The sequence below is a fragment of the Drosophila hydei genome, unplaced genomic scaffold (genome assembly GCF_003285905.1).
Source record: "Drosophila hydei strain 15085-1641.00,03,60 unplaced genomic scaffold, DhydRS2 tig00000001-arrow-pilon, whole genome shotgun sequence".
Taxonomy (NCBI): Eukaryota; Metazoa; Arthropoda; class Insecta; order Diptera; family Drosophilidae; genus Drosophila; species Drosophila hydei.
The window spans coordinates 4132021-4152689 of record NW_022045643.1 but is presented as its reverse complement, the minus strand read 5'-3'; the positions used below and the strand labels follow the sequence as shown (position 1 = coordinate 4152689).

At 43.5% G+C, this 20669-nt stretch overlaps 4 protein-coding genes across 6 annotated transcripts in view; 3 read left to right on the top strand and 1 right to left on the bottom strand.

Annotated features, from left to right (window-relative positions):
• The window catches only part of LOC111598788 (trichohyalin), a 45895-nt gene extending 42806 nt beyond the window's left edge, over positions 1-3089 (top strand). Inside the window, exons 5-7 of one of the 2 annotated variants that reach the window (XM_030225937.1) lie at positions 1-112; positions 189-437; positions 1427-3089. In XM_030225937.1, the coding sequence (XP_030081797.1) occupies positions 1-112; positions 189-437; positions 1427-2924 (1859 nt within the window). In that variant the 3' untranslated portion in view covers positions 2925-3089. The remainder of the gene's footprint in view (positions 113-188; positions 438-1426) is intronic. The other variant, XM_030225938.1, reaches the window with a different exon arrangement.
• On the bottom strand, positions 398-14653 carry LOC111598789 (HIV Tat-specific factor 1). Its single transcript, XM_023314205.2, has 8 exons — positions 14551-14653; positions 5133-6085; positions 4869-5071; positions 1183-1349; positions 939-1125; positions 739-875; positions 540-676; positions 398-479 (listed from the first exon to the last, which is right to left on the bottom strand). The coding sequence occupies exons 2-7, from the start codon at positions 6070-6072 to the stop codon at positions 541-543; spliced, it is 1770 nt and encodes a 589-aa protein (XP_023169973.1). The 5' UTR covers positions 6073-6085; positions 14551-14653; the 3' UTR covers positions 398-479; position 540.
• On the top strand, positions 10145-14789 carry LOC111598787. Its single transcript, XM_023314202.2, has 5 exons — positions 10145-10283; positions 11175-11375; positions 11609-11824; positions 11888-14500; positions 14571-14789. The coding sequence occupies exons 1-5, from the start codon at positions 10145-10147 to the stop codon at positions 14681-14683; spliced, it is 3282 nt and encodes a 1093-aa protein (XP_023169970.2). The 3' UTR covers positions 14684-14789.
• A 276-nt stretch (positions 14790-15065) lies between these two features.
• On the top strand, positions 15066-18340 carry LOC111594855 (adult enhancer factor 1). 2 transcript variants are annotated; one of them, XM_023308333.2, is made up of 3 exons: positions 15066-15318; positions 16609-17776; positions 17844-18340. In XM_023308333.2, the coding sequence occupies exons 2-3, from the start codon at positions 16888-16890 to the stop codon at positions 18260-18262; spliced, it is 1308 nt and encodes a 435-aa protein (XP_023164101.2). In that variant the 5' UTR covers positions 15066-15318; positions 16609-16887; the 3' UTR covers positions 18263-18340. The 2 variants fall into 2 exon arrangements, with proteins under 2 accessions (XP_023164101.2, XP_023164102.2); XM_023308334.2 differs by having other exon boundaries at positions 17836-18055.
• The last annotated feature ends 2329 nt before the right edge of the window (positions 18341-20669 follow it).

The window sequence follows — 20669 nt, the reverse complement described above, 5'->3', positions numbered from 1 at the left end:
AACACGATCCCATTTGGATTGGCGGTACCTACGATCATCGTAACAAGCACTGGCAGTGGAGTATGAGTGGACGCAATCTGACCTACGATGCGTTCAACCAAATGGATCCGACGTACGTATGAAACAAAATTTTTATTATATCTTGTAGTTTATTTAGCGGATCTTTAATGTTCAAGCAACTATTTTAGCTATATGCAACTTATCTCCAACAGCAAGCCATTGGACAATAATTGCGCTGTCTACGACCCGAGTTTGAAATATCGTTGGTCGGCTCGCTCCTGTCCGGACAAATTGCGTTTCATATGCCAGCACAAGATGCCAAAAGTGAGTGAGGCGAATCGGTATAAGATCTACAATCGCTGGAATGAAACCTATCCCAATCAATTGGCTAATGAGGTCGTATTGGAGGTCATCGATCGACGTGGCAAGGACCACAGGTACGTACAAATGAACATAAGAGCATTCGACACATTAGGTAACTGCAAGGCAAAAAATATACGTGTTGGTTGCGTCGTTTACATGGTAAAATGTTAATCCACCTTAAGCTGTTTCAAGTGCTGCCTGCGGGCTGCTGCTGGGCGCCTCTTCAGCCTCCTCCTTGGTCGCATCTTCAGCTGCCAAATAGTCATCCCATTTGGATAGACGCTCCTGTGCCTCAGTTGCCGATTCATCAATTCTACAACAGGAAATTCATTTAGTAAAATCCTTATTTATCTTAAGCGGAATGCAGCTACTCACTTGTATTTAGTCTTGCCATCCCAGTGATCAGCGCTAAGCTGTCGCTGTCCAAAGTACCGTCCCTGCATCATTTGTATGACCACATCGGCTTCCTCTGGCGTGGACATGTTGACCTGCGCTATGCCCTCGGGATGGCGCTGCAACGATAACACAGTTAGTTGAAGGCAACAGATAAGGTTTAGATTTCAAGATCTACTCACATCATAGATAACAACTTTGCGCACCATCCCGCATTTGCCGCACTCTTCACGCAGATTATTTTGATATTCCAAGATAAGTTCCACTTCCTTCTCAAACAGCTCCGGCGTGAAGAGATTTTTAATGATGACCGTTTTCTCGTTCTTCGAACGCTCGCCACGCATCTTGTCGGGTCGCCAGTCAAACAATCTGTGAAAACATAAATAAATTTAGCTGACTTTTGACCAAAAAGCTTTCCCAACTCACTTTTCCTTGATTTTCTGCAACTTTTCCTTGTCTTTCTTCTTGCGCTTGGGCTTCAGTGCCGGATTGTATTCCCCGCGCATTTGAAACTGCGCCCGCTGCACGTGTATCTTATGGCCACGCAGATTGTAATCGTCCAGAATCTCTAAAGCCAACTTAACAGACTCCACCTGTATATCGAAAGAAAGAGAATATTATTCTCATTTAAGTAACTAATTGACAACTAATTGCTATGGTTTGTCTGCAGATATCATCGCCGTGTTAAGGCCGAGGGCAGCAACGAGGAAATGATTATTCCCGCTCGCAAGCGGCGTCCGAGCAATCGTCGTTATACCGGACGTAATCGTCAGCAGCAGCATCCCAATGATATCAACTATCAGCAGCGCCCACGCAAGCGCCCACGTGTGAGCACAACTCAGGCACCAGCCCCACTGATCATAAGCAACGACGTGGCATCAACGATTGCGGCTCGTCCGAGCGCGCCCACCACACAGCAACAGATGACGGCCTACGATCGCAAGCTGCAGCGTCAGCGGGAGAAGGAGCGTAACCGGCAGCAGCGTAAGCGCGAGCGCAGGCAGCGCATGCGCCAGGAGAGGCTTGAGAGACAACGTAAGATGCGTGAGGAGGAGCGCCAACGCAAGCAGGAGGAGGAGCATCAACGTCAACAGCAGCGAGATCGTGATCAACTGCAGCAACAGGAGCCGCAAAGCGAGCCCGAGGCACTGCGTCAGCGCGCCATTGAGGAGCAGCAGAAACAAGAGCGCGAGCAGCGAGAGCAACAGGATAAACTGGAAAAACAGCAGCGCAAAGAGCAACAGGAACGCGAACTGGAGCGGCTAAAGCAACAGCACGAGAACGACGAACGCCAACGTGCCAAGGACGACGAAGCGCTGCGGCTGCGTGAACAGCGACTGCAGAAGCAACGAGAGCATGAGGCCGAGGAGAAACGCGCTCGCGAAGAACTGCTGCGCAAGCAGAAGGCTGAACAGGAGGAAGCTGATCGCCGTTATGCGGCGGAACGTGCAGCTGAGGAGAAGCGTTTGCGCGAAGAGCACGAGAAGCGACTACTGGAGGCCAAGTCGGAGCAGGAGCGTAAGCTGCAGGAGGCACAAGAGGCGAAGCGTCGCGAAGAAAAGGCTATTGAGGAGCGACTGCAGGAGCAGGAACGCCAGCGCCAGGAGAAGATACGTCGCGAACAGGAAGAGGAAGAGAAGCGTTTCGAACTGGAGCGTCTGGAGGAGACGCGCCGCTTCGAGCAGCGCGAACTGGAGCGCCTACACGAAGAAAATGAACGCCGCGAGGCCCGTCAACGTCAACGCGAGGCAGAAATTGCCCAGCACGAGGCCGAGGAGCGCAAGCTAGCCGCCGAGGAAGAGCGACTGCGTCAGGAACTGCAGGAAGAGGAAAAGGCACGCAAACGCCAGCTGGCAGAGGAAATTGAGCGCACCGAGCAGGAGCGCAAACAAAAAGAGGAGGCTGAAAAGGCAGCGGAGGCAGCCAAGGCCGAGCAACAGAAGCAGAAGATCGAGGCAGCCAAGCAGATTGCCGATGCCGAAGTCGCTGCCCAGCTAGAGGAGAAGCGTCGCCAATACGCAGCTCGCATAGGCGCTCTGAGCAAAGAGGATCAATTGAAGTTCATTGAGATGCGAAAGAAGCGCAAGCAACTGCGTGAGAAGCAGATGAAGGCCAGGGAGCAGAAGAAGCTCAAGCGAATACAGGAGGCTATAAACGAGATGCAGTAAGACGTACGCACACACACACACACAGGCACAGGCACACTAACCTACACTAATGCAACAGAAAAGTAAACATATCGTAAACAAATGTTCTTGGGCGTAAACGTGTTTTGTGTTTTTTTTTCTCACAGTTTTCCTTTTGTTTTATGCGAACACGTGAAAGTATTATTTACAAAAAACATAAAAAAAAAACAAATTAAAGAAAACGTTAATTAACAACAATAGCAGCATTTGCAATAGTCGTGCACCTTTTCGAAAATATGCGTAAAATGAAATATTTCCAGGCAAAAGTTCAAGCGCGCACTCAATATCAAGCTCTATATAGTAATGTACAGCCAATATACATATATATATACTATATATACAAATCTATAATATGATATATGATTAAACTAGCGTATAAACACACTCAAGCACACACAAGCACACGCACACCCACACAGTTTCCTTAATAACCAAAATAGCAATTAGCTAAAAAGAAGAAAAGAAAAAACAACACAATTTTTATATAAATTATTGAGCACAGAACAATGAGTAAATATTAGAGCAGAATAAAATGCACAGTAATCTTAAGTGGACGTCTCGTTCGTCTCGCTCCTCATTTTGTCAGCCCGACGGGTCTACAACTTACTCAGAAGGCGATGCCTTCTCCTACTGCTCCTGCTCCAGTTCCTTCTGTCACCCTACGAGATGCTGCGACCAGGCCAGGAAGCAATAACTTATAAGCCTAACATGATATGAGAACCTTTTTATATAACTGCAACAACTATCTATAAAATGCCTAAACGTGAAAAATATATATATAAATAATAAAAATAAAGAAGAAAAACCCATTGCAAAGGCTAAGCGTAACTATTGTACTAACTAACTAGGTTATATATAAATATATTTTATATTTAATAATTATTGTATGTTTAAATGTAAATTTATTGTATTTTTTAATATGTACCTCAAAAGCGAATTGCAGAAGAAGAAGAAGAGCAAAAAGAAGAAGGAATGAAACGGAAATGTATTTCTCGTAACATCATCAAATATTTTTTTCGAATTGTGTTTTGTTTGTTTTCAATGAAATGAAAGTTAAGAAATGAAAAGCAATTTTTAGTAGCCAAGTAAATGCATTTTAAAATTACCAAGTAAACAAACAACTAACCAATTTATAAACAATTATATAAATATATATATATACATACGATATATCATTATTATATAATAAACACAGAGAACCGAAATAGTCAGCAGAACTAAGGTGAATATTTAAAATATGTATGAGAAAAGCTAAGAATACAAAGCAAAAACAAAACAAAAACAAACACAAAAACTGAATATTATGAGCATATTATAATAATAAAATAACATAACATTACATATTAAAATATCTATAAAAATTAACGCAAGCAGTTTTAATTTAGTAAAACAAACAAATAAAGTTTTAAACACAACACTGAAAAAGCAACAAAAAAAAGGGTTTTTTCTTTTTATTTTAGCAAAACACTTCATTCAGACTGCAATAACAAGTCGAGATATATTTAACTTGAAGTTCCATTCGAAAGAGGCCTAAAACAACGCTACTTTAGTGAGAATTAAATGTGGCACATAAAACTGCAAATTGCAAGTTTTAGTCTAGAGCGAAGATGACCTCCACTGACTCTAGGCTGTTGCTTTTAGGCCAGAAACTGAGCAAAGCTAACCTTAGCCAAGAGACCATTGCTTGTTTCAAAATTAAGAGCTCTACCTGACTTTATTTAATGCCAACTACATTATAGACAGAGAAGCGCTCATCCAATAATTTCACCCTTTTAGACTAAATGTTCTCAATCAGATCTTCTGCTAACACTGGCTAAGCACTTGCCTCTTAGAGTCTAATGTTGACATCAACACTCAATGGCATTCATCGTTTCATTCTTCCCTTTCTTAAACTCTTAAAGGAGTCTGATCAAACCTAATACTTACCTTTATATAGTCACATAAACCATCGCCTTTGATTTGCCCATCCGCTTCGGTGTACAATTTCAGTTTGTATTTCTGTGTTTGCGGATCACGCATGACTAAGCCGCATTTGCCCATCAGCTCAGCGAACTCATCGATGGTAATATCCAAGGGCAAATTGGAGACGTAGACTTTGGTGTTTTGCGTGGGATCCATGTCAAACCATTCTGCAAAGTTAAGCAAATATATAAGTTACATAGAAGTTGTAGCTCAAGTGACTTCGTTTACTTGGCGGCTCCTGAGCCTTGCGCTTGCCGGCCACAGCTGCCGTTGGGACACCATCTTTGCCAGCCAAAGGGGCATTCATGGCCGCCTGTGCCTCGGCTGTCATGCGCTTCAATTCCTCCGCCTTGCGCTTGGCCTCAGCTGCCTCGCGCTCCTCCTTCTCGCGCTCACCGGCGCTGGTGTTGTCTATGAAACCATAATTCATCTGGTAGCGCGCCATGAAGTCGTCATCGATCTTTGGGAACCATGCCGACTTGCTGGCATCCCAGAAGAAGACTGCACCATCCTTGTCTGTGTAGGTGCGATCGCCGTTCTCGTCGACGCCATAGACCACATCCTGACCGGGCGCTGCCTGTGGCTGCTTCTTAGGCAACCACTTCTGCTGCTCCGCGTCCCATTTGTAGTGCTCCGTTTCGGTGGCTGTGGTGCCGGACTGCTTGGGCAGCCATTGCTGCGTCTCCTGGCACCACTTGTAGTGCTCGTTCTCATACAAATTGCCAGCACTGGACGCCTCATCGGCGGACAGTGGCTGCCAATTGTTTTGCGTGTTACACCATTTGTACTTTTGCTTTGTGCTAGGATCCGTGTAAATGGCGCCACCATCGGCCGCATAACTCACATGCTGTTCGTAGTCCGCAAAGTCCTGCTGCGCGGCCTCCTTCTGGCCGACCAGGTCAGGCGATGAATCGCCTGCTGTGCGGCAGCTTATGGCATTGGGGCTCTCCTTCTCAGTTTCTATATTTGAGGCTGTTGTTGTTGAGGTGGTTTCCTTGGCCAACGTTTCGCATTCCTTTTGAGGTCTATCGGCTTCTAGCTGCTCAGCTGGAGAGTTGGAGGCTGTTTCGTTTTCCTTGGAAGCACTTTCACTCTCATTGGCTGCTTTCTCCAACTCCTCGTGTTCCACCTCGCCAACCTCTAGATGGCTTTCAGTTGGCTGGCTCATTTCTGTGCGAATTCTGTAATTATAGAGCGTTGTCCAACGCAGAGAAGTAGACTACGTTTTAGTGCTTTGCAGCTAATTTCCAGTTAATTTCATATTTTTCGTATATTTCCTGGCCACATAATCAAACAGGCCACGCGACACACGACGAACGCAAGACGGCAAAAATAAATTAGAAAAACGTGCTCATGACGTTGACATTGTGCCACGGCAACCAAAATACAAATATTTTTGCACCTTTTGCTTTAGCTTTTCCTTTTGTAAACACAATTCACACGCTGATTGCGGCTTCGGCGCATGGGTCAAGCTGCGGTGGGGTGCATAACCCAATCAAATGCAAACGAAATGAAAAGCACACGAAACGCCCCAAAACAAAACGAAAAAAAAACGATCAAATAAAAATGAAAAAAGAAAAGAAAAAGAAAATAATCCGACGAAAAGGCGCACCAAATTTCGTTTTTATAGTGCATAAGAGCTGAATAAAGTAGCTGAAAGTTAACGAAAGCCACAAGCCTGAGATACCCTGTAAAACTAATAAAAATCTATAAACGAACAGATTTTGAAAGAGATTATATATATATATTATATATAATATTTGCAGTGTGAATTATGCTCAACTATTTCTTTCATGATTATCAGCCATATAAAACAGTTCATATATATATAACAGATAGAGCACATAATCACTTATATCAGTTCTAGAAGCTGTTATGACTATATCTTAAACCTAAGCTTAATCTGATCTAAGCCACATAATTGCCTGCTCAGCCGTACCACTCCTTACTGCATAGCCTTGAGCAGGGTATGCCTTGCTTGACAGCAGCTGTTGAAGGTCAAGCAAACAATTCTATTTATTTTTGGCAGCTTACCCCAAGGCCCTTTCATCTAGCAGCTACAAATCGATTGGCTTTAAGCAAGTTCAATCAACCGACCCGCAGGTGGAGAGTTTAGTTGGTGACAACTTGAATTGGCCGCCCCAAAATACCGATTGATTTGTGTTGCTATTACAAGAGACTTGAGAGTTGGCGCAGCTGTCTTCCCGGTTCCAGCCATGTTTGCGTCAGCGGCAAAGAAAACGTTCACAGCGGGTTCAATGTACGCGCCATTAATTATAACAAGTTGAGGCATATATGGTAAGTAGTCTATTATTGGTATTGCTATTGCTACACCTCACTAAAAATATTTATGTACAGCCCAATTGTCGACCTCTGGCAGAGTTCAATGGAACGCGTCTTTTGTGCAAATTTGCATTTGCAAAAGTTTTCGAGTGGCGCGAGTGGCGGGGCCTATGGTAACTGGCACATTGGCCGACAGTCGGCACACATATCGCCAATGGAGGCATGCAACAGCACTTGACACCACCTTCGACCACCATAACTGCAGCCAGTTGCAGTTGGCCAGCTGAACACACACAAAGTCGCTGGGACGATACTCGTAAATTACTCAGACAGGCATACGACCACACATACATACGTATCTATGCATATATACATATATATAAAAATATATATAGTCATTTTACTATAGATATAGCTTTGCATACAGGCGTAGCCAGCGCTGTGCCTTCGTGTTGCACAAAATGTGGCCACACCCCGTCATATGATATAGCCAATTTTTTCTATTGGTTTTGTAGATCATAAATAGAACATTCCGATAACTGGCGTACGAGCTGAGTTATTGTCAGAGATCGTATCGCCCTGACTGGATTGTTCTTTGCAAAAGTATGAAACAACAAGCGAGACGGCCATATATGATTAAGCGGAACAAAAAATTCAATTAAACTACTATTTAATCATTTGTTTATATAAAAAGGTTTTGTTTTTGATGAATGATTGCTTGACTGCTCTCAGACTGACAAACTGACTAAATGTAAGACTGACTGACAGACAGAATCATTGATTGCAACTGAGAAACAGACTGACTGACTGATATGAATTGATTGATAGGCTGACTGACTGACTGACTGATTGACTGATTGACTGATTGACTGAAAGGCAGACTGACTAAAATGGACATATGGACTGCTTCAGCCTGTCAATGGCTAACTGACAAAGTGAGAACTCGTCTGATAGATTGACTGATATGAACTGATTGATAGATTGACTCTCTGCTTGACTGAATGACAGACTGACTGATTGACTAAATGACAGACAGACCGAAAGACAGAATCATTGATTGCAACTGAGAAACAGCCTGACTGAGTAATATGAATTGATAGATAGGCTGACTGACTGACTGACTGATTGACTGAGAGGCAGACTGACTAAAATAGACTGACTGATTGACTGAAATTCGCTGAGTGACATATTAATTAATTCACTTTCAGAATGATAGATTGAAGACAGGCTGAGAGACACACTGATTAACTGATATAAACTGATTGATTGATTGACTTGAGCTGATAGACTATTGATTCACTGGCAGACTGGATGAATCAGTGACAGACTGGACAACTGTCTGACAGTCTTTAAGCTTGAGATCAACCCTAATTGACTGACGACCCTAATCTACCTGACTTAAGGCGAAGTCTATTTAAGAAGCTGAACTTCTAAGCAATGTTATTTGATCTACAATGAATTCTTTGGTCTACAGCCTCAAACAAAACTCAGTTTGATAGCCATTTAACCATTTCTGTGACTAAACTCATATCTACTTATATAGACACTGGACACCTTAGACACAGGTGAGCAATGGACTTAGCAATAAGCCAAGCTATGGATTTCCTAGGAACAATGCATTATAATATGTAAAGCTCTATAATCGAAACGTTAATGAAGCACACGCAGCTCTTTAACTGTGAATCGCAAGGCCTACAAATTGCGTAAAGGGTTTCAAGGCCAAGCTAAGCAGGAAACAAAGAAAATAAAACGCACCGCAATTGCATAAGAATCGAATGGAAATTTTCTCATATGGGCCAAGAAATCAATTAATTGGCGCAAATTGTCTGCGAAAATGCAAGTGTGGGCCATGATCTAGCTATTTAGTTGGCCAACAGACGGCATTCATTAGCAGGCGCGGCGCCTTAAAGGCCATAAAAAGAATAAAAAGAACCCCCAATTAGCAATTGGTGGAGAGCGCCATTTCGCTCCTTTCTCCTGCTGTTTTCATTTGTTTCTTGTGCTACTTTACATACAAAGTAAACGAATTAATTAACTTTTAGTGCAGAAATCGGAGAAATTCCAGCAAAAATGTGTTTCGGCCGAAAACTTCTGCCAACTTTGTTATGCAAATGTCAACAGGTCAGCGATTCGTAACGCCCAACCTGACTCGACTGGCCCATATATATATTTAATGTTATTTTTAACATTTGCAGCTAGAGATTTGCGCACATTACTCACAAATGCCATTAACTGAAGCCAAGTTTGAGGCCATAACCCCAAAACGTTCACACTTTCGAATAACTTAACTTGAACACGAGCAGCTACACAATAGTGCGCCTTGGGTTAGGGTGACTCACTATTGAGACGAATATGGCCAGCTAAATAGTCGTATAGCCGCATACTCGCATGGTGGAGCGAAGCTGCCTAAGCAACCAGGCGTACAGCACAAACATTTTCATAGCATATTTATGGGGGCAGCCCAGTCAGTCAGCCAGGACGACTAGTTAGGCTAGCTAAAAAACCAGCCAGCTAGAGTGGGCGTCTAGGTAGGGGTATGAGTGTGTGTGTCGGAGTGTATTGGTGTATGTACAAGTCCTGGCTAGAACTGGGCAGCCCTTGCGCTAGCTTGACCAGTACAAGCCGAAACGTTCAACTGACCACAAGTGCCGATTGGCTTAACGGGCTAACGATACGAAGTCTATAGCTGCCAATATCAGAGCTACAAACACGCAATGACAAATGCTGTTAACTGTATATGTTCATAGCTATATATATATATATATATATATATATATACATCACATGTAGTTGGTGATAAAAATTTCAAATGAGTGCAGCCGGCAAATTATGCAAAAGCCTAATGTCAAAATCGATAAAACCAACAAAGAAATTTAAATAAAAAATTAAAAAGAACAACAAGCAAAGCACTTACGTATATATAGATATATATATAGTGAAATATATAGTTAAACAAGATGGATATACCTAGCAGCGGTGCAATATTTACGCTTGGCAAATCGCACTTAGCGGAAAATACGCAAAGCTATTTCTATATCAAAAACGATCCGGTCAAACGCTTGATATCCGGCCCGCATCAGAGTGCGGTCATATGCGGTAAAGTGGCTAAGAAACATAAACTGACTCAGCTAACTAAAAGCCTGACTAGCTAGACTGCCAGACTGCCAGACTGTCTGTCTGCCTGTCCGTTCACCTGTCCATCTGTCTGGATTTCTGCTTGCCTGCCTGCCTGCCTGCCTGTCCATCAACTGGTGCTGCTCTGCCCCAAACTGTGTGCCCTTTTGTATATTTGAACATGCTCAAGACGAGGTCCACTTGCCCGATTATCTTTTGTGGTGTCTGTGGCAGGTTTCGTGGCACTTGCCATGTTGCATGTTCGCTGCAATTTACTCTCAACTACCAAACACGCATAGCACTTTTACTTTTATGTTAACCCAACACAGTTTGTAGCAACTCGAAACGATAGCTCAATTGCAGGAGATCATTAGACTAAGACTGGAATGGATTTGGCATTATAGTCCATTAGATTACATAACTCTACAAGCTCCAGCAAACTCTATGAGCTGCAAGTCAGTTTAAATAGCGCTGAGCAAGCACTCCAAATCAGAGCGCTGTTCGGGCATCTAATGAGGTCAGCTAAAAGGGGCGGCTGGGGGCTGTGGCCATAAATATGGGCCAAACTCACGAAGCACGTTAAAGGAAATAAATCGTCGACGAATGAGTGAGACCAAAAGGCGAAAACCGAACGCGCGTTCGTAATTGAAACGTAAAGCGGGTCAGGTAAAATGAAATAGTTGAAAGCAGTTCTTTGGACAGTTGAACATTTTGGGCTTTGGATTGACAGTGACACACACACACACATATATATATATACACACATATATATAAACGCCAACACACACGCAATCAATAAAACTTACAAGCAGCAACTAAACAAAAGGTGAAATTGGTCAAAAGTTGATGTCAAAACGTTCTTATCAATTACAGAATCGGGTCGTCTTTTTGTTTGGGGCGAGAATCATTATGGCCAACTGGGCATTGGCGGGCATGCCAACAAAAACAACAACAACAACAGCAGCAATAATGGTGATATAGTCAGCAAGCCCACTTGCGTTAAGTCGCTAAAAACTTTGGGCTTAAAGATAAGCGATGCGGCCTTCGGCAACAATTGGGCCGTGATAATGACGCGTAAGTACGAACAGAGCATGGCAAACAGAAGAGGCTAAGAGTTAACTCATATGGCATATACATATAATAAGCTAACATTAAACTAAAAGTTGTTTTCTCAATTCATTTCTAACTATAAGCAGCAGCTAGTTAATTTACTAACCATTCAACAAAACAAACTTATAATTAACACTGCTACAACTCTGTCTCCCTCTCTCGCTCTCCCTCTCTCTCTCTCTCTGTTTCTCCCCAAGTCTCCAATGAGATATTCTTTACGGGTCGAAATATATTCCCCATGGACACGCACGTGGCACAGCACTTTATAAATGCTCTTGTCGAAGAGCAGCCATGCGCTATTATACGAAAGCCTTTTCGTTTGGAGGAATTTGACGATTATCTGTCTAAGAACGAGGAGACGGATAACTTTGTGGCCTTGCAGGCGGGCAATGAGCATTTTGCAGTGCTAACCAGTGAGTAGAGAGTTGAGAAAGACTTCAAAGCAAATCCTCAGTTCGCGCTTGAAATTTTTGCAGGCAAAGGTCGCTTGATTGGCTGCGGCTCGAATGCCAAGCAGCAGCTGGGCGATTTGGATGCGGACTATGACGGCCATCCCGTGGAGATATGCCTGGATGCTGCAGTGCAGCAGTTTGCATGTGGACCAGAGTCAACGCTGGTGCTGACAGGCAGTGGAAATCTCTTTTTGACTGGCCGCCTCAATGAGTTTGTCTTTCCCAAGTTCACGGAGCTGCAGAAGAATCTCTCGCAGACAGAGCAGATCATCTTCATGCACATATCGAAGGCGAGCGAAATCTTTATTGTGACCAATGTGGGCAACATCTATCGCAGCTTCGAATCGCTGCGCAACAAGAGCTTGGTCTTTCAGCGGTTCTATGACTACGACAGCGAGGAGAATGGACCCATTTGGAAGCTACTGAAGGGCTTCTCCTTCTATGCGGTGCTCAGCAAGGCCAACAAATTCTTTACCACGTTCTCGGAGAGCGGCCATCATCTGAAGACCTTTCGCGAGATCTCCAAGTTTAAGAATCTGCGTCTGCTCGATATAGCCGTTGGCGATCAGCATATTCTAGTCCAGGGCTTGCCCAGATCGTCCGCCCTTTCTGCTACAGTGGGCACTCCTGCGGATGCACACTGCAATATGAGCCGCAGCTTTGTGCTACAGCCAAAAGATCTCAATGGCAACATGGAAATGCGAAGCGCCAGCGGCAGAAGTCTGACTAAGCAACAGGCATTGAAGGAGGCGGAACCAGAAACGGAAAAGGACAAGAACTCTGGACTCATGGGTGCTAGCGTCGCAGCGGTTGGTGCCTCTGTGGCCACGCTGGAGGCAGTGAAGCACATTTCAGATGAGCAAAAAAACAGCACAGCTGAACCGGAGCACAGCACGGCAAAGGAACAAGAAGAGCATGAACAAATGACAGAGATGGAAGCAATAAATGACAATGTAAATGAAGAAGCAAGTGAAGAAAAGAAACAAGAACAGGAGCCCAAAACAGAAGAGTTAAATGGCAACAAGGAAGAGCTGTTAGTGGAAGCGAAAATAGAGACGCCAGTTGAGGCCGTAGCAAGCGAAGCAACGCCTCAAAAGGAGAGTAAGACAAAGGAAATAGAAGTGAAATCAGAGCAAATGGAGCCCACGGCGCCTGAGGAGAGTCCGATGAAGCAAGCCACAAATGCAACTGCAGTGGAAGCGCTAGCTAAGTTACCAACGCCACCTGCAGAGACGCCATCACCTCAGCAATCACCAGCAGAATCGGTCAAGTCCAAGCAGTTGACAACCGAGGAGCAGCCGCCCACAGCGAGCAGCCAGGAAAAGCAGCTGCGTCCGCACACGCCTTACCCGGATAGCAGCAATGCGAGCACACCACAAACTATTAAGAGAACGCCTATACGCAACTTCTCCTATGAGGCGGCCATGAAGCATGATGAGATTGAGCAAACCTCGCCGGAGCTTGTGGACAGCTTGGATACAGTTGAAGAGAATCCATTGGCTGAAAGCGCGTCTACAACAGAAATACAAATATCTACGCCCACGCCGCCTACCGAGGAAGATGAGCAGCTGGCCGTTGAGATAACGACCACGGAGGACGCGCTAGACAGCAGCAAAGTGGTAAATGAGATACGTTTCATTAACAACGGCGTCGATGTGACTGCCAACGTTGAGAAGCAAATGCCTGACACGCCACTGGCTGAGTTTGTGGATGATCTGGAGTCGGAGGGTGAGCAAATGCTGGATGATCTGGAGCAGCATGTTGACAAGGTGGTCGCAGAACAGAAATCAGAGGCTGTCAAAGCCACAGCAAGCGTCGGCGATGCCATCGAATCAAAGCTGCAGGACGCGGGAAACTCGGTGCAAACGGCTATGCACAATGTGGTGACAGGTGCGCGTGATACTGTTGAAACTGCGGGCGAGCGCATGGTAAATGGTGCACGACATGCTGTCGACGCAGCTGGCAAAGGTGCCCAACGCATGGCAGATGGAGCCCGAGAAGCTGTTGATGCGGCAGGCAAAAGCGCGATGCGCATGGCTAGCGATGCTAAACAATCTATGGAACAGGTGGGCAGCAATGCAGCCAAAGTAGCAACAAACACAAAAGAGTCCATGGGCAGAGCCATGGACTCAATGACCAGCAAGATATCTAACGAAGTGCATGGCGCCAAAGAGAACATATCATCGCTGTTTCAAATCAAAGCGGCCAAGGAGTCGCAGCCCATGACAACGCCAACAACGACACCGGAGGATGTTCGACCAAAGCGAAGCATTGAGACAGCTAACTCTGGCGACTTAGAGGCAGAGGGCGAGGAAGATGAACGTACCACGGCCTCGGTAAATTCAAATCACAATTCCGCTGCCCATAGCAATGGCAATGGCAATGGCAATGTCTTTGAGCCCATGAACAGCAATAGCCATGCCTTTGAAGAGGATCCACTCGATGCGGTTGTGGAGCGTAGCAAAAAGGCAATGCAAGAGGAGCTGCGCGCTTTGGAAGAGCAACGCGCCCAATCACACGTTCACAGTAAAGGCGAGCAACAGCGCAGACAAAGCACAGAGAGCAAAGGCATAGTCCAGCAATTTCTAGATAGTGTGCGGCTTTCGTGCCGGAACGAGAAGGCCGTACAAATCGAGGGTGAGCATCGTTAAACGTAATAGTAAAATAGATTGTTAATTCATACTAACCTGTATCCGTTTACCGGCAGATGAGCCGCCACCGCCGACGCACCACAATAAAAACAAGGTCAATAGTGAGCTGAGCCTGCAGAATGGCCAAAATGGCGAGCAGCAGTCGTCACGCGTGTGCACAATTTTATAAAAACGAAACGCACTACCTACTAAGAAAAGCGTACACTTTTATAAATAATTGCATTTGATTTTAATAAATAAACTTGCAGTTGCAATTTCGCATTAGAAATGCGTGTTTTTACCCATTATCTATCGATTACTTATTTCAACTATCGATTAGCAGATTTACTTCGATGCGTTAACAAGTGAATGGCAACTGTGTTGCTCCAATGCTCGCACAAAGTGACTTCTATCATATATAACAAAATAGTATTTTTTACATGTACTTCTTTTAACATATTCGAACTAAATATGCTTTGTATAAATTGATTGTCAAATTTGGACACCTGTCATAGGTGATGCGCTATTGCAATGCACCTGTGACAAGTCGCAGGTAGGAAAATATACCATCACTAAATTGCACCAGTTCAACGAATCATTTGTACCAGTTCTTTCGCGTCTATTTGGTACGCAAACAGTAAAAGCAAAAAAAACAATTTTTACTATTTTTCTACGTTTTATAAATGAATACAAAACAATAAATAATGCTTTAAAGCATAGTTTTAATTGAATTACTAACGAAACGCGTGCGTGGTGCACACTTGCCTGGCCCGCGAAAAATCCAATCAGAAAACGAAAAGGCCAGCACCAGCACAAAATGGAAAGGTAGGTCAAAGAGTGAGCGCGCCCAGCGTACAGAGTGTACATGCCCGAAATAAAAAACGCTCGCCTGAAGGGTATTAGTGTTATTAAACATGTGAAAATAGTGAAAATTTCAATTGGCCCATAACCTCAAAAGAGTTTTGGTTTTCGCTGCTGTTATAATGTGAGTGCCTATGTATATGTGGCTGTATGCGTGTATGAGTGTATATGTATGTGTGTGTCCGAGTGGCGCGTTGTGAAGACGTCGACGTCGACTGAAAGTGGTTGTCGCTTGTCGGCGAAGAGGGCGACGAGAAGCAGAGCCGCGGACAAGGTGAGAAGCGCGAACGCGAACGTGAACGACAAGATCGAATGTGGAAAAACTACTTTAGAGTGGACTTCAAAAATACGAAAAACATCGTTCTGCATGTCGCCGCCAAATACACAAATTCAAAAGGACGACCGCGACAGGCAACCAGGCTTACAAACTTTCCCACCAGCATAAAAACTATCGAGTAATACTGTTGAAAAACACATGTAATTCGCGAGAAAGTAACACGCTGTCAGTTCGCTCCATAACGTGAATGTGTGTGTGTTCGATTGCGTGTGTAAGTGAATGTGTGTGTGAGAGTGTAAGTATGCATGTATGAGAGAGTGGGGGAAACGGCGACAACAGCAGCAGCAGCGGCAGCAATTGGAACGTGGAACCTGTCGGCACACGTAAAAACCAGAGCCAAAAATTCAAATTACATGCATTGGGCGCGTTTTCAAATGCATAATCGCTAACACTCTTATAATTTATGCTAAACACTTGTTAGAGAGCAGAACTTTTTGCCATAACAATGGCCGTTAGCAGACACCGAGCACCAGCCAAACCAATTTGATGAATAATTTAAATGGTATTATAATTTCTTAACATTTCGCAGTTAGTTTGGGAATTCCTCACATATTTTTGCATACGAAAAAGTCGAATAACATGTAAAGATGCCGCCAAACTATTCACTCACTCAGTCGCGCTCTATCAGAGCTGACCGAAATCACGATGTGATGATCACTGTGACATTTGTATTCAATATCTAAATAGGTTATCAAATTCGGTCATTACAGAGGTTTGTTTATATTCATGCTTGACATTCTGATGCAATGGCAACAAGAAATTATTTACTAACCGTACCAATCAGCTGTTGCAGCTAAATAAACTTATCGATATTAGTCACTTTTGCTTATCAGTCACAGTTTTTACTTACGATGCAAGAAATCACAACACTGCTCATCTCTAATCTCACTCTATTTCTCTCCCTCTCTTTGTCGCAGGCACTAACTAACACAACAACAAGAGCAGCAGAAACCACAATCAGGCCAGCCAGCATGTCGTGGCATTTGTGAGCAGCGCGCCAAAAACTTGTCACGAAGTTTCTTGTTATTGACGTACGCTCCCGCGCTTAGAGCCACACTTCCCCATCCTTCTCCACACGCACACTAACACTAACACTAACGCATACACATATATAGATTTACACCCACACATACATACACCCGCCCAGTTCTGACGTCCAATCCTTAAGTGCTTAGATAGAGAGAAAGAGGCAGCTTATGATGCATATCAAGAGCCTGCCACACGCACATCAGGCCGCTGCGGCTATGAGCAATTGCGACATTGTGATTGTTGCCGCGCAACCGCAGACCACGAGCGCGAACAACAACAACAGTGACACTGTTACACAGGCCAGCCATGCCAGCCATGTGGCAGCTGTGGCGCATGCACAGCACCAACAGCAGCAACAGCAACAACAGCAACAACAGCAGCAGCAACAACAGCAGCAACAACAACAGCAGCAGCAGCAACAGCAGCAGCAGCAGCAACAACAACAGCAGCAGCAGCAACAACAACAACAACAACACAATCAACAGCAACAACAGCCGCCCGCGCCCACAGATGTATCCCTTCCTTTCATGCATTTGAGTGGAATTTCAGCGGAGGCACACAGCGCCGCTCAGGCGGCCGCAATGGCAGCTGCGCAGGCCGCGGCAGCGCAAGCCGCCGCCGCGGATCAACAGCAGCCAACAGCACCACCTGCACCACCAACGTCGCATACGCTGGCCCATTTGGTGGCCAATGCTACGCACAGTCCCACGCTCGGTGAGACGCACTACGTCAGTAACGGGCACTCGAACAATGAGCATTCGGGGGAGGGCAACGGATCGAGCGGCAGCGGTGGCGGTCGGGAACCAGAAAAACCGTTCCATTGCACAGTGTGCGATAGAAGATTTCGCCAGTTGAGCACACTGACCAACCATGTGAAGATCCATACGGGCGAGAAGCCCTACAAATGCAATGTGTGTGATAAGACGTTCCGTCAATCGTCAACACTGACGAATCATTTGAAAATTCATACCGGTGAAAAACCGTACAACTGCAACTACTGTCCCAAGCATTTCCGTCAGCTGAGCACATTGGCCAATCATGTTAAGATTCATACGGGTGAGCGTACATTTTGTAAGGCAATTATGATCGCAAGCTAATTCTAGCCTCTTTTGCAGGTGAAAAGCCGTTCGAATGCGTGATATGCAAGAAACAGTTCCGGCAATCGAGCACGCTCAACAATCACATAAAGATCCATGTCATGGACAAGGTCTATGTTCCTGTCAAGATCAAAACGGAGGAGGACGAGGGGTGACTAGGACGCATGGCGTTGGCGCAACATCATCATCTACATCAGCAGCAGCAGCAACAACAACAGCAGCAGCAGCAGCAACATCATCAACAGCCGTCAACGCCATCCCAGCAACAACAACAGCAACAGCACCACATCGAACATCAGCGTGGAGTTACCATTACAACGCTCCCATCTACAACGACAGTGGCGCAGCATCAACAGCAACAGCAGCAGCAGCAATCACATCTACAAACCTCGCATGGCAATGGCAGCTCGCCGCATCATCATTTCAATGTGGCCGCCTTGGGTGATTTATCCAGTGCAATGCAACTGGGGGCCGTGACGGCCGATGGCAATTTTGTGACCATGGGTGGCGTTGTAGTTGGCCGCATACAGCATCCGCGAAGCGAGGATCTCCATCATCTGGGCGTTATCAAAGTGGAATCGCCAACGAATGGCATTGTCAATGTCGCAGGGGCTGCACAACGTGACGGATGAGTCGATAAGCTGCTCCTCGAGCCAACGCTCAAGGAGCTCGTTGAGCTGAATGATATTGCGTATGTGGAGCTGGAGCACGAACAGCAACAGCAGCGACGACGACGGCGACGGCGTTGCCACGAAACATAGACTGTAAACTGGCTATTATTGTCGTTGCAGTCGCTGTTGTCGCTGTTGTTGTTTGTGGTGTATACGCTTACGTTGTTGTTAGTTGTTTAATTGTAGCGAAACCTTGTTGTTGTTGTTAAGATTTAAACTGAGAACTTACTAAGATGAATTATCAGGCTTAACATTGGCTAGCTCTCACTTATTTCTAGTTGAATGTGTTATGAAAGCGTATTAGAAATCTGAGATGTTAGCTGAAACTAAGCCTGAATATGTATAGCAAAACGCTTCAATAGTAGCTAAAGAAAGGATATTTTAGCCAACAGCAGCTAGCGCTCCAGGGCTATGCCTAAAAAGAAAAACGAAAGATCAGAGAAACACACTCAAACACACACACACACACACACACTTACGCATCCACAATCACTTAACGAGGCAATAGGTTTACAACAAGCTCCCTCTCAACCTTCTACCCACTCATACACACACATAATAGCTAACTAACTGTAACTGGTAGCGCAAACTCCTAAAAATAGAAAGAAAGAAGAATGAAGTTCATTGATAAGCAAAAAGTCATTTCGTTTAAGTTGAAAGTGAAAAACACAAAGTGCAAACAAAAAGATTAAGGAACACTAGAAATGTTTTTAAAGATTTGTTATATATATATACGGATGCGAAAGAAAACCAGGAACTTAAATTCAAATTCAATTTCAAATTGTTCTTAAGCATTTAAACATTTAAGAGATTGTTGTAAATTGTTTTAGTGCGAAGATTCTGCTGCATTCGCTGGAAACACATTGACATAGTCAAAGTTGCCCAATGTTTTAAATACCTTTTGTAAAACATTAAAAACGAAAAAAAGCGTAATTATAATACTTATTTTCAGTAAAGTTGTAAAGCAAAATTGTTATATATTGTAATTGCAGCCATTTTTGTAGGCCTTTGCTCCAAAAGCCTAAAACACAAATTCAATTTGTTTTTAATTCTAGCCTAATTATTTAAACTTTGTTCTAAGCAAGCCCCAACACACATCTAAACGAAATTTCAATTACCTTAACTGGCAGCAGAAGCAACCTACACTATATATATATTTCTATATATATCTATATGCTATATAGACATTTAGTTGATCCTTAGTTTTTAAAAACTTGAAAATGAGTTTTTGTTAATTTTAATTCTAATTTTAGTCGTTATAGTTTTATTTTGAAAAAGAATCAATTACAAAACAAACAAAAAATATACAAAAAACAACAACTTTTAATGCTAGTTAAATGGAGTTAAACACACCCACACACATATACACACACATACACCAACAAACTATATATAATGCTAATGTTAAACATGTCATAGAAAGCAACAAAGTTCTGTACAAAGCCCAACTCCAATCTTTTGTATGTATAAAAAGTAACAGACGGAGAAAAACTAAAAACAAAAATATGAAAATATTATTTTCTAAAAATATAAAATTTTGTCTTATTTTATTATTTATATTTAGATTTGTATGTTCATTTGTTGCTCAGCCTTAAGTTTTCCACGCCGACTGAAGTTTTACAATTTTTATGCATTACTCAACACAGAAAAGTTTTAAAAATTTGCAGCAAAAATATTTTTGTTATTTTTGCATAAAGTTCCTATCGATTTTTGGGCACGCAACTAACAAAATACAAATTCCAATGTATACGAAAATATAATTTCGAAAAAAACAAACACAAAAAACATAATACATAAATGCATATAAGTAAATAAATAAATGTTGATAAATGTGTAGTGTTAAAAAGTGAAAGAAAGAAGAAGAAAAACAAACAACAAATGTAGTTAAATATAAGAGCTAAGATATATATATATATATTCTAAATAACGCTTAAAGATCGTTTAGCAATGTTAAAACAAAAAGAAAAACCAACCACATTTGCCGGGTTCCATATTTTCATATTTTCATATGCAGCTAATAGAGAAAATGCTTTACATTGGCTTTTTGTATAGGCTAAAAAGGGGAAAAGGAAAAGTGGGAAAAGAAATGAATTTACTATGAAGCGAACTGAGTTAAGCATTTCGAATTGAGTGCTACATCAAAAACAAATATTTAAGTTAACAATTTCTCATTTGGCAACC

Bases quoted from the DNA above. Each gene is read 5' to 3' on its own strand.
- LOC111598787 (XM_023314202.2), top strand. From the start codon at position 10,145: ATGGATATACCTAGCAGCGGTGCAATATTTACGCTTGGCAAATCGCAC. The intron at 10,284-11,174 runs GTAAAGTGGCTA...TATCAATTACAG, and splicing joins TCAGAGTGCGGTCATATGCG to AATCGGGTCGTCTTTTTGTT. The intron at 11,376-11,608 runs GTAAGTACGAAC...TTTCTCCCCAAG, and splicing joins TTGGGCCGTGATAATGACGC to TCTCCAATGAGATATTCTTT.
- LOC111598789 (XM_023314205.2), bottom strand. From the start codon at position 6,072: ATGAGCCAGCCAACTGAAAGCCATCTAGAGGTTGGCGAGGTGGAACAC. The intron at 1,350-4,868 runs GTAAGTATTAGG...TTCGATATACAG, and splicing joins GTTTATGTGACTATATAAAG to GTGGAGTCTGTTAAGTTGGC. The intron at 677-738 runs GTGAGTAGCTGC...TTCCTGTTGTAG, and splicing joins GATGGCAAGACTAAATACAA to AATTGATGAATCGGCAACTG.
- LOC111594855 (XM_023308333.2), top strand. From the start codon at position 16,888: ATGATGCATATCAAGAGCCTGCCACACGCACATCAGGCCGCTGCGGCT. The intron at 17,777-17,843 runs GTGAGCGTACAT...GCAGGTGAAAAG, and splicing joins TCATGTTAAGATTCATACGG to CCGTTCGAATGCGTGATATG.